The sequence below is a fragment of the Heptranchias perlo genome, chromosome 2, assembly GCF_035084215.1.
Source record: "Heptranchias perlo isolate sHepPer1 chromosome 2, sHepPer1.hap1, whole genome shotgun sequence".
Classification (NCBI taxonomy): Eukaryota; Metazoa; Chordata; class Chondrichthyes; order Hexanchiformes; family Hexanchidae; genus Heptranchias; species Heptranchias perlo.
This window is the reverse complement of record NC_090326.1, coordinates 35,280,697-35,293,706: the sequence shown is the minus strand read 5'-3', so window position 1 is coordinate 35,293,706 and position 13,010 is coordinate 35,280,697. Positions and strand designations below refer to the sequence as shown.

The window sequence follows — 13,010 nt, the reverse complement described above, 5'->3', positions numbered from 1 at the left end:
CATACGGCCCCTTGAACCTGCTCTGCCATTCAATAAGATCATGGCTGATCTTTGACCTCAACTCCACTTTCCCACCTAATCCCCATATCCCTTGATTTCCCTAGAGTCCAAAAATCTATCTATCGCAGCATTGAATATACTCAACGACTTAGCATCCACAGCCCTTTGGGGTAGAGAATTCCAACCCTCAGTGAAGAAATGCCTCCTCATCTCAGTCTTAAATAGCCGACCCCTTATACTGAGACTATGCCCCCTAGTTCTAGACTCTCCAGCCAGGGTAAACAGCCTCTCCACATCTACCCTGTCAAGCCCCCTAATAATCTTATATATTTCAATGAGATCATCCCTCATTCTTCTAAACTCCAGAGAGTATAAGCCCATTCTACTCAAACTCTCCTCATAGGACAACCCTCTCAGCCCAGGAAAGTTGTAGCGTAAAAGCACTCCAAATGAAGTCTTCCACCATTAGCTCACACTTTACAACCTTTTTCATGCTCGCTTGCATCGTTCTTTCATTTCTGTTATATTTTGACATGCTGTTCAAGTCCCAATACTTCCATTCAGGCTCTATCACACTGCTTTATTTCCCCCCAAACTGTCTCTAATGCATAGACCCCTTCATAGCTTGTAATCTACTTTCACACTGTACAATATCAGAGAGAAGCTGTTCTACCAACTACAATATTTAGTCCAACTTAATGTATTTTTGTAATTTTTCAAGTACTTAAAAAAAAAATACAACAAATAAAAATTTTTGCTGCATAATAGAGTTTAGTGGTTTACAAAGGAAAATACACTTAATTGGCCAGCAAAATCCACTTCGAACTCAGCCTCATTAATTACGTGGCCCAACATTATCTTGATTCAATCTTGAGTAATAGTATCGACTGAATATAAATTAATCGGGCCACACACTGGGTAGAAAAAAGGCCCCAATTACCAGGACTAGTGGCAGGACATCCAGCATTCTGATCATTTAAAAAAAAAGTATACTCAGAAAACCAAGCAGGTTAATTAATAAAAATATGACCAATATATTCAGACCAACAATTGTGTTTATATAAATAAATCATTAGATGTTACCGAGGAGAGAAAAAAAAGCCAACATTAGGGTAATGAACTCATAGAATATTGGGTCTTGGATACTTCAAGCACTTGTCTCCTCCAACATTAATTTCTTAGTCTGAAATTTCAGTACTGAGAGCCTTGAGGTAAATCAGAGCCACACCAGTAACTACTTGCAGTTGTTGTATTATTCTTCGCAGATGTCATAAAACCCTCAAAAGAAAAAAAAAGTCTAATTAATTATGTTTAAGAGCACGGCAAGCAATCATGATTGGGGGATGGGCAAAACTAATGCTATTGAAAAGTAAGTCCCACCAAACTGACATCCTAAAACAGCTTTGGAAATGCATGTTGACTGGTAGTCCCAGTGTTATATTCTGGAATTATGCACTGTAAATAAATAGTTACCAAATACATAATCTAGCCACATACAAGCATCAACAGCGAAGTTCTCCTTTTCAGTTGGCAGTGAGCAAATTGCAAGTGACTGAGCACTTCTTTGATGTTTACGGTTGTACACAGTTTCTTCCATCATTGGAAAATGTGTGATTGAGTCTTTAGGTTCAATCTTCATGCATCCTCAGTGCATTGTCTTGTTGCAGAGACAATTGTTTAAATCACATGAAATATGATGCGATGAGCATTTGTACAACTCAACAACAACTTGCATTTATATATCGCTTTTAATGTAGAAAAGTGACCCACAGTGTTTCAGAGGCATGAGGTAAAAAAACAAAGTATGTTCTGTGATGTGAAACATTCTGGTTTGGATTATGCTAGAGGTGTTAAAATACTGCTTTTTTGCGCTGGGGATAACTTGTCCTTTGTCAGAAAAAGCCATGTGTACATTAAAATGGCTGAATATCACCAGTTCTTACTACTGAAGGTGGTGGTAACAATAAGTCTATAATACTTACAGCAAGTAAAATATTGGTGCAGTGGTAATGACTAGACAGTTTTTAAAAAGAGTGGCAATTGATCACACAATTAATCCCTTGAATTTAACTCTGATCAGAGCACCAATATAGTGGTTTCTCCCTCACTTGACGCCCATGGTGCACAAAGAAGCAACAGGGTGGAAAATGTGCTGCTTGACAGCTATTACTTTTAGATTTCTAATAAGAAATTACATCAGCGAGGGATCTAACCTCTAAGAAACTGATCAGTCCAAAATCATTGGACTTTGGCAACCTTGGCTCAGTGATAGCACTCTTGCCCCTGAGTCAGCAGGTCATGGGTTCATGCCCCATTCCACAGACTTGAACACATAATCCAGTGCAGTACTGAGGGAGTGCTGCAGTGTTGGAGGTGCCTTCTTTCGGATGAGATGTTAAACCAAGGCCCTGACTACTCTTGGATGGACGAGAGAGGCACTATTGGAAGAAGAGCTGAGGAGTTCTCCCGGAGTCCTGGCCAATATTTATCCCTCAACCAACATCACAAACAGATTACCTGGTCATGTATCTCACTGCCGTTTATGGGACTTGAGTGCAAATTGGCTGCCGCGTTTCCCTACATTGCAACAGTGACTACACTTAAAAAAAAAGTACTTCATTGGCTGTAAAGCGCTTTGGGATGTCCTGAAGTCATGAAAGACTCTATATAAATGCAAGTCCTTTCCTTTATGAGCCAGTAACACTGCTTATTGGGTCATCCATTTAGTCTTATAACTAAGTCCAACAGCTGAAAATAGTTTGCTATTTCACATGTGATTTAGATCATTTATCTCTTCCAATTCTTATATTTTGACTATATACAGGCTATTCAAATTATTGGACAATTCATTTTTTGTATAAATTCATTCTGGATTATCAGAAGTGGACTGTGTTTGGAGGCAGAAGATATGATTTTGTAAAAAAAAATCCTAACAGACCTCTGATATGCAATTATTTAAATCACATGTACTATGATAGAATCCCTATGGAAGCAAACCACCAGTTGAGTTTCAGACACGGAGGCACTTTAGTTACTAGACTGAACCCATTACAGTGGCTAGTCAAATGCCTTTAAATATTAACTTCTGTACAGCCATTATTTTCAACAAACCCTCAGTTTATGCCTACATTTTATTCATCTTAGGTTGAACACATAATTTCTAGTTGGGTCCACAGCGTAGCTCCACCCTCCCTCTTAAATGGACATGTATTCAAATTCCAAGACTGCCTGTCACTCATGCTTACCCATCAAAGTTTGAGAGTTTGCTTGGTTTCTATCTTTACAGTAAATCTTGGGTCACTCAGACCATTTCATTCTTCCAGAACATCCCTTGATTTAGGAAACGCAGTGGTAAAATTGAAAATAAAAACAAGACAACTTTTCAGTAGGAATACACTCACAGCAAAATGATATTTACCATATTCTTCCAGTTGCCGCACCACCGCATGAGTATCGAAATAGAACTTTTGACCTTCCAACGGCGGTAGTTCCACTTTTTTCAAATTATACTGCAAAGATGCTGACAGCGTGCTTAGTTCTGAAATAAAATCGACACAAGCTTTAGAGAAAGCAAATCAGGCACTGACTTTTTAAGGTGTGGGGGTAGAGGACAGGAGGAGAGGAGGGGTGGGGGTGGGAAGGAACCCCCCCCCCGCCAAAAGAAGCTATTTCACCAGTGAAAACAAATCATTTCATAAAATCAGGTCCTCTAACTGGCTATTCTGTCTGTTTACTAAAAACAGTTTTAGTAAACCCAACAGCAGGTGGCAGCAGATATTATAAATACACCAACAGGGGAAGAGAAAAGTAGTTTTCAACAATGTACTTCCTAATTTTATACTGGAAAAAGTTACAGAAATTTGGTTAGACTTTAGGCCAGGCCTCCATCTTCAATAAGCACTAGAGGCATCTCATATAGTTCCATAAAAAACAACTTCAGATCAGCCCAAGTCAATCCAAAGCCACAGAACCCTGGCAACCTTGTTAGCAGTTGGATATTCAGCCTCTTCAACTGGGAATGTGGTTTTTACTCGGGTGTCATAGCTCCAGTTAAGCTCTTGGGCCACTTTGAAGTTGCAGTCCCCATTTTTTTTCTATGTATCAGGATTTACCCCACTGATAACACTGTGCCACAGCCAAGCAGAGGAAAAAAAAAACTGAGTTTTAAATTTTTTCAAATAAATCTGTATAAAATCAAGGAGCATTTTATTAATGTACTGCCTTAAACTTACTTTCCTCCTTTTAAACATTAGGTCAGCTTGGCTCAGTTAGTAGCACTCACCTCGAGTACAAAGGTTGCGGGTTCAAGCCGCATTGCAGACTTGAGGATATTATCTAGGCAGACGCTTCAGTGCAGTACCGAGGGACTGCTGCATTGTCAGATGTGCTGTCATTTGGATAAGACATTAAAACAAGGCCCTGTCTGCCTGCTCTGGTGGATGTAAAAGAGCAAAATATTTTCCTGGTGACCCGGTCAACATTCCTTTCCCAATCAACCATCAAAAACAGATCAACTAGTTATTCATTCATGTGCTATGGACCTTGCTGTGTGCAAATTGGCTGTCATGTTTATCCATATAACTAGTGACTGCACTTCTAACATAACCCATTTGTTGTAAAACGTTTTGGGACATGCTAAGCATGTGATAACGATTATATAAATGCAAAGTCTCTCTTTTTAACATTCTTCCTCATTTGATCAACTGCCACACAGTTGATAAACTGCCCTCCACAGGCAGAGAGAATCAATGTTGGATGTGGCTTCTTCTTAAAAAAAGGTTGATTGTAGAATCATTCTAATGAGGCAATCTTCACTCATTCAGTTGTAAGGCAATATTCTGTATTGCACTCAATCTTCAACAGCATGAGCTGCTGTTTATTCATGTCATTCAGCAATGTCTACATTTTTAAACTAGTGCAGTTTAATTTAGTATCGATCAAAATTTTCATATCAAAACCTGTCAACCTCAGTCAATGTGTACAACACTTATTTTCAACTCAGTATCAGTCCATCAAGACCTGCCTTCAGCAGATCTATTTCAGCATTGCATTTGAGCCCAGTTAATACCAGATCCTGATTTCAAGACGCATATCAAAAGTCATGATCATTTGCAATGATCAGTATAGTGCTTACGCTGTGTCTCAATGTTGCACAACTTCCAGGAGTGCGAGATCTGCTCCAGATTCAGTATGAACATTTTACAAAGAATTAGAAAGAATGCACAGCACAAAAACCGGCCATTCAGCCCAACAGGTCCATGCCAGTGTTTATGCTTCACCTGAGTCTCCTCCCTTCCTTCTTTAGCTATCCCTATCAACATACCTTTCTATTCCCTTCTCCCTCATATGTTTATCTAACTTCCCCTCCAATGCACCTATGCTAGTCGACTCAACTACTCCATGTGATAAACATGTTCCACATTCTAACCACTCTCTGGGTGAAGAATTTTCTCCTGAATTCCCTATTGGGTTTGTTAGTGACTACCTTACATTTATGGCCTCCAGTTCTGGTCTCCCCCCGCATCATCTCTATATCTACCCTATCAAACCCTTTCATAACCCTAAAGACCTCTAGCAGGTCACCTCTCAGTCTTTTTTTGAGAGAAAAGAGCCCCAGCCTGTTCAATCTTTCCTGATAGGTTTAACCTCTAATTTCTGGGATCACCTTAGTAAATCTTTTTTGCACCTTCTCCATTGCCTGTATATCCTTCTTATAGCGTGGAGACCAGAACTGTTCACAGTACTCCAAATGTGGTCTAACCAAGGTTCTGTACAAGTTTAGCATAAGAACATCAGAAATAGGTGCAGAGGTAGGCCACACGGCCCCTCAAGTCTGCTCTGCCATTCAATAATATCATGTCTCAACTTCAATCTCAACTTCACTTTCCCGCTGAATCCCCATATCCCTTGATTTCCCTAGAGTCCAAAAATCTATCCATCTCAGCCTTGGATACATTCAATGATTCAACATTCAGTCCTCTGGGGTAGAGAATTCCAAAGATTCACAACCCTCTGCGTGAAGAAATTCCTCCTCATCTCAGTTTTGAATGGCCGACCTCTTATCCTGCGACTATGCCCCCTAGTTCTAGACTCTGCAGCCAGGGGAAACTATCTCTCAGCATCTATCCTGTCAAGCCCCCTCATAATCTTATATGTTTCAATGAGATCATCTCTCATTCTTCTAAACTCCAGAGAGTATAGGCCCATTCTACTCAATCTCTCCTCATAGGACAACCTTCTCATCCCAGGAATTAACCTAGTGAACCTTCATTGCACCGCCTCTAAGACGAGTACATCCTTCCTTAGATAAGGAGACCAAAAATGTAAGCAGTACTCCAGGTTAGGTCTCACTAAAGCCCTGTAAAACTGTAGTAAGACTTCCCTACTCTTGTACTCCAAACCCCTTGCAATAAAGGACAACATGCCATTTGCTTTCCTAATTGCCTGCTATACTTGCACACTAACTTTTTGTGCTTCTTTTATGAGGACACCCAAATCTCTCTGAACAACATTTAATGGTCTCTCACCATTTAAAAAATATTCTGTTTTTCTATTCTTCCTGCCAAAGTGAATAGCCTCACATTTCCCCACATTATACTCCATCTGCCACCTTCTTGCCCACTCACTTAACCTGTCTATATCCTTTTGCAGAATCTGTGTGTCCTCCTCACAGCTTACTTTCCCATCTAGCTTTGTATCGTCAGCAAACTTGGATAACTTCACTGCATTTCAATTCTGTCCCTCTAGAAATGAACCCAGTGCTTGGTTTTACGGCCTAATTAACCTGCATCACCACTTTTAGTGATTTGTGTATCTGCTCCTCTACCCCGTTTAGGCTCTTATTTTCCAAGGAGTATGTGGCCTCATTATTCCTACCAAAATGTACCATCTCACACGTATCTATATTGAAATTCATTTGCCAATTCCACACCCATTCTGCAAGTTTATTAATGTCATCTTGTATTTTGTTACAGTCCTCCTCAGTATTAACTATACTCCCCAATTTGGCATCGTCCACAAATTTTGAAATTGTACTTCGGATTCCCGAGTCTAAATCATTTATGTATATATGGTGAACAACCGTGGTCCCAGCACTGATCTTTGTGGAACACCACTTCCCACCTTTTGCCAATTTGAATAACTACCTTTAACTCTTCCGCTATGTTTTCTGTTATGTAGCTAGTATTCACCGAATTCTCTTCTTCCAAGCGGGTGGAGAGACTTTGAGCTGCTTTTTCCAATAAGCATGCCTGCAGCACAAAGGAAACTGCACCATCAAAAATGATATCCACTATCTCACATTTCTTCTTCTAAAAGGAAGTATACCTTGTTGATGGGCACAGTGCTTTATCTTTCTAAGTAGACAGAACTAAGGCATATTTGCCAAATGGCTTGTGGGCTACATACAGTCCAAGCCTTACCAATCCAATCCAATCCACAAAGCCTAGGCAACTCAATCCTATTTGCATTACTCAATGATTTGTTCTGTGAATTTATTGGGCCTGGTGGTCAGGAAGGACCGTTCTTAGAGTATGTGGCCCAAGTCTCATTAGTATGTGCAGCTTACAATATATACAAATTAATGGGACTATTTAATCTTTGTATGTGACCCCCGAAGGCTCTGTGGTACCCAACAAGGTTGCCCACAAAGGCAAAGTAGTTTGTACTCCTACTTCAGAGAAATTAATCACTAAACAATGATTAACACATTGGATGGGAGAGTACAGTTGTGTGTTAGTCAGGAGCAACAGGGAAAGTTCAAGCTCATTTTAACTATTTCTGACCTCTTCACAGGACGACATGCAAAGGATGTCTCTCAATGCATTTACATGGAAAAACTCCCAAACATTCACTTATCATTGCCTTGCTCAGGATAAGAAATTCTTCAGTACAGCTGTGGTTCAAGCTGGCTTCAACATTTTCACCACTGGTTTTTTACTACTTTTGTACAATCCTTTTCGCATTTGTGGAAGCTTAATTACATTCAAGAATGAAAAAAAAAATTCCCGTGGCACTATTCGAACATCTAGTAATGTCCATCTCCTTTAAAAAATACTGAAATACACAACACTATCTATCACAATGCGGCCAGTGCTGAAAATCCCTGCCTCCCTCTCAGCATCCTGAAGCAGAAAGGGTGGCAGCCCTGATTATACTGTCTTCCACTCTACACAGGGGCGTGATTATCTTTCAAAGGGTCAAGGTCCCAAAACCACTAACCTGCCTTTTCTCTTCACAGATGCGACAGACCTGCTGGTTGTTTGCAGCATTTCTATTTTTGCTTTGGCTGACTGGCGAATAAAATGGCCAGCTATCACAGCAGTTTGAGCCTCCAAGTTCAGCTGGAGGAGTAATAAACTTTTTTTTTAAAAAAGGGGGGGAACTATTGACCAAGAGGTGGGTGCTTTTAACTGGAAGGGGAAGGGGAACCGAACAGGTCGGGGACAGCGCAGTCCGTGCCCTCAATGCGCGGCACCAGCAGGCAATACTGACAGGGCCAGCGGCGGGCAGACATGCCCAGCACCGCCTTCACACGCACCAACTCACCTCTCACGACCTGACCGTGGCCCCTGTCAGCAGTGGTGGGACGAGCCGGCTGTCGGCGGCTGGACGGTAACGGTAACGGAACCGGGCCCAGACCCGCTGCCCGAGGCCCGGCGGTGACGGTAGCGATGGTGACGGCAATGACGCCGCCGCTCCCCCGCGCGGCCCGCAGACCCCCTCTCACGTGCAGCTCCCCAGCCCTGACCGCTGACATCACTGCCCCGACCTTCCCGCCGCCGCCGCGTCTGACGTCATCTCCCAGCACGCCGCGCTTACGCGAGACCGTAACAAAAGGCTGCATAAACTGATGACGCAACGCGCACGTTCGGACTGCAGGCGCCGCGCGCTGATGGTCCTGAAGGGATTATTTTTTTTTGAATGAGAGCGGGCAGTCTGGGCGTGCGGCTGGTTCTTGCTGGGCAGGGACATGATATCGGTCCCAGAAAGCAATGGCGAGTTCACCTCGCCTGGTGCGTTTCAAGAAAAAAACAGCAATTTGTGGGGAGGAAGAGATGCTCCGTGAATTGCGAATCCATCAAATTGCTGGACGATATGAGCGGCCCCGCTAAATATCACAGCCGTGCTGCAGACTTCACACTATCTATAAGCAATGCCACAGGAGATCCGCTAGTACAAATAGAAGGAATCTTACAACACCAGGTTATAGTCCAACAGTTTTATTTTAAAATCACAAGCTTTCGGAGATTATCTGACGAAGGAGATAATCTCCGAAAGCTTGTGATTTTAAAATAAAATTGTTGGACTATAACCTGGTGTTGTAAGATTCCTTACATTTGTCCACCCCAGTCCATCACCACTGGCATCTCCACATCATCAGTACAAATAGAGTGCTTAGCTTTTTTATATATGAATACCCATTGGTGGCTCTTGGCACAAGTAGATTTCCAATCCCTATTTGGCATTAAGATTTTTAAAATATATACATTACATTAAAATCTTTTTTAAAGTACTCTTAAACTTCTCTTTAGCCACAACCAGTAAGATATTATTGGGGAATAACATTTAAAGAAATTAAACCTATATTCTCCTTTATTGGCTCATCTGCTGTTAAAAAAATAGAATTTTAAAGATTCTCCGGTGAATTCAACACTCCCACTCCCACAGTTAAATCATGTTTGAAGGGTACAACACTGTAGGCTTAATTTTTTCACTACACACCCTTTGCCATTGCTGAATGTGAGGAGTGCTGAATTTACCCTCCGATATTTTAACATCTTATACTTATTTTGAAAGAATTCACTGAAGACAAGTGGAAGGTTCACTGTTGGTCTGCACTGGTGGTTTTTCTTATTTCCCTGGGTTCAGTGGGTAGCACTCTCGCCTCTGAGTCAGAAAGTCGTGGGTTCAAGCCCCACTCCACAGACTTGAGCACATAATCTAGGCTGGCACTTCAGTGCAGTACTGAGGGAGTGCTGCACTGTTGGAGGTGCCGTCTTTCGAATGAGATGTAAAAGATCTCATAACGCTATGCAATGAAGAGTGGGTGGGGGGTTCTTCAGATGTTCTGGTTAACATTTATTCCCCAAAACCATCATAACAGATTATTTGGTCATCATTGCTGTTTGTACGACTATGCTGTGTGTAAATTGGCTGCCGCATTTCCGTACATTACAACAGTGACTACACTCCAAAAATACATCATTGGCTGTAAAGCGCTTTGGGGCGTCCTGAGATTATGAAAGGTGCTATATAAATGAGAGTTCTTTCTGTTTTTTGATTTCTTTATTTCTATTTAATTTCACATTTTTATTTTCTCTTTCAACAATCCAGAAGCTGTGCCTTTTCAGTAATCTGCCCTTGCACAGCCCACATCTTCATTAATTTACGCAGGTTAGCTGCCTTCCACTGATGTGAAACCTATTCCTCAGCTCCAACAGCTAACGAATATCATGTTCCATAGAGTATTTGATTATCCTATCTGTATTTATTCCTATAGTGCAGAATACTGTTCTTAACCAGATATTTATTGAGCTTTTTTTTTGAAAAATTTAATGATCACAGCTTTAGACTCTAGTTCAGCTTACTCCTGTCCCACCAAATTAATTTCCCTCTTATCTAAGATTTATCCTAGTCCCCCTTGTCCAGTTCCTATCCACCATCCATGGCTCCTTTGATGCCTTCTGCAATTTTAATGGCTTCAGATTCTCCAGCCCCAATCATCTCACTTTCACCCAGGACATCCATTATTTCTTCACCTCCATCCCTCACCAGGACGGTCTCCAGCTGGTCTGTTTCTTCCTTGTGCAGCAGCCCAACCAGTCCCTGTTCACCACCACCCTCCTGTGTCTAGTTGAACTTGCTCTCTTTTTGAACAACTTCTCCTAATTTCATTCACTTCCCCCAGAGAAAAGGTATCTCCACTCAAACCTGCATAGGTCCCAGTTTTGCTCGACTTTTTGCAGGATATCTAGAACACTCTTTGTTCCAATCCTATTCCATCCCTGACCTCGAGAGAATTTCAATTACTTTGCTTTGAATTTCCACCCATGTGTTTCATCTCTGACTCTACCCTTCCCTTTCTGGACTTTATTCTCTTCATCTGTAGCAATGGTCTTTCTATTACAAGCCCACTCACTCCCACAACTACTTTTGATTATGCTTCCTGTCCACCAATCTGACTTCCAGTTGTCAAGATTTTATGATCACTCTTTTATGCCAACATTCACCATTGTAAATTGTTATGTCAACAATTGCCATTCAATGTTGCAACTGTCACAATGTAAACTCTGGCCATTAAGTGGCTCTGTGGAGTGAATTTTTGAAGTCTCTCTCCCAACCCCATTGCCATTGTGTATATTAAAGAAATAACTTACACTTATTAACTGATTGTGGGCAACGTCACAAGCAGTTTACTAGCATGAAATGTAACACAATAAGTAGAGTCCTTTTAATTATTCTTCTGAAGAAATGTACTCATTTATGTTTGAAAAGCAAAGTCCTTGTTACTGGTAAGGTTAATTCTAACCTTTTGTACCATCTTCGGCGTCAGTGTGTCATTGGAATTGAAATGTGATTACACAGTATAAACTTCACATTACAAAGTTCGTTTCCTGATCAATTCCCAGAATTTAGAATCAACTGCTGAATTGTGGCAAGTTACAATGTTTAACCTGTTGGGGTATCAAAGCTAATGGTTTTGGGAAATCTCAAAAACAAGAAATTCCCAGAAAAAAGCAAGTATTGACTCATCCAATCCAATTGGCACATAAGATACTTATAATTTGCCGGAACATAGAAACAGTATTTGATTATGGTTTCTCTTCCCACTCCCTCACCGTTACATCTGGAGTCCCCCAAGGATTTATCCTTGGCCCCCACCTATTTCTCATCTATTATACTGCCCCTCGGCGACATCATCTGAAAACACGGCGTCAAATTCCACATGTACGCTGACAACACTCAGCTATACCTCACAACCACCTCCCTCGACCCCTCCACTATCTCCCATTTGTCACATTGCTTGTCCAACATACAGTGCTGGATGAGCAAAAATTTCCTCCAACTAAATATCGGGAAGACTGGAGCCATTGTCTTTGGTCCCCGCTGCAAACTCTGTTCCCAAGCCACCGACTCCATCCCTCTCCCTGGCCATTGTCTGAGGCTGAACCAGACCGTTCGCAACCTTGGCGTCCTATTTGACCCTGAGATGAGCTTCCGACCACATATCTACTTCCACCTCCGTAACATCACCCATCTCTGCTCCTGCCTCAGCTTATCTGCTGCTGACACCCTCATCCATGCCTTTGTTACCTCCAGACTGGACTACTCCAATGGTCTCCTGGAAGAGTCTCCCAGCCCAACATCCCTCCGAGATCTCTGTATTCCTCCAATTCTTGCCTCTTGCACATCCTCGGTTTTAATTGCTCTACCATTGGTGGCTATGCATTCAGCTGCCAAGGCCCTAAGCTCTGGAATTCCCTCCCTAAACCTCTATGCTTCTCTATCCTCCTTTAAGACGCTCCTTAAAACCTACCTCTTTGACCAAGCTGTTGGTCATCTGTCCTAATACCTCCTTATGTGGCTCGGTGTGAAATTTTGTTTGATAACGCTCCTGCGAAGCGCCTTGGAACGTTTTACTATGTGAAAGGCACTATATAAATGCAAGTTGTTGTTATTGTTGTTGATTATATTTACACTTTAAAAATACAAAAGCCACAACTTTAATATATAGATAAGCAACTCTTGCTTGCCAGGTTTCTAGACAATAACAATTAGCTCATTCAGTAGACAGGAAATTCTGCTGTTTACAACTATGCATCATTAGAGTTCAAAACAGTGACCATCTGACCCTTCCTTTAAACTATGAACAAGATCTACGCATGTATGACAGTCTCCCGCTCGCATGGAAGCCTTGTGGAGCAGCCAACAGAAGTGCAGAATCTTCCCACGGCCTGGCAGCAGAGTGTTTTCTGTTCCATGAATGCTATGTCCTTGTTGGCTTTAGG

At 41.6% G+C, this 13,010-nt stretch overlaps 1 protein-coding gene across 2 annotated transcripts in view; it reads right to left on the bottom strand.

Moving 5' to 3' along the window:
• mcur1 (mitochondrial calcium uniporter regulator 1) overlaps nucleotides 1–8,794 on the bottom strand; it is a 38,048-nt gene extending 29,254 nt beyond the window's left edge. The window contains exons 1-4 of one of the 2 annotated variants that reach the window (XM_068001716.1): nucleotides 8,548–8,614; nucleotides 7,146–7,250; nucleotides 3,419–3,538; nucleotides 3,246–3,330 (exon numbers count right to left, since the gene is read on the bottom strand). In XM_068001716.1, coding sequence (XP_067857817.1) covers nucleotides 3,246–3,249 — 4 coding nt within the window. In that variant the 5' untranslated portion in view covers nucleotides 3,250–3,330; nucleotides 3,419–3,538; nucleotides 7,146–7,250; nucleotides 8,548–8,614. Of the gene's footprint in view, nucleotides 1–3,245; nucleotides 3,331–3,418; nucleotides 3,539–7,145; nucleotides 7,251–8,547 lie in introns of both variants that reach the window. The other variant, XM_068001715.1, reaches the window with a different exon arrangement.
• Nucleotides 8,795–13,010: the final 4,216 nt, after the last annotated feature.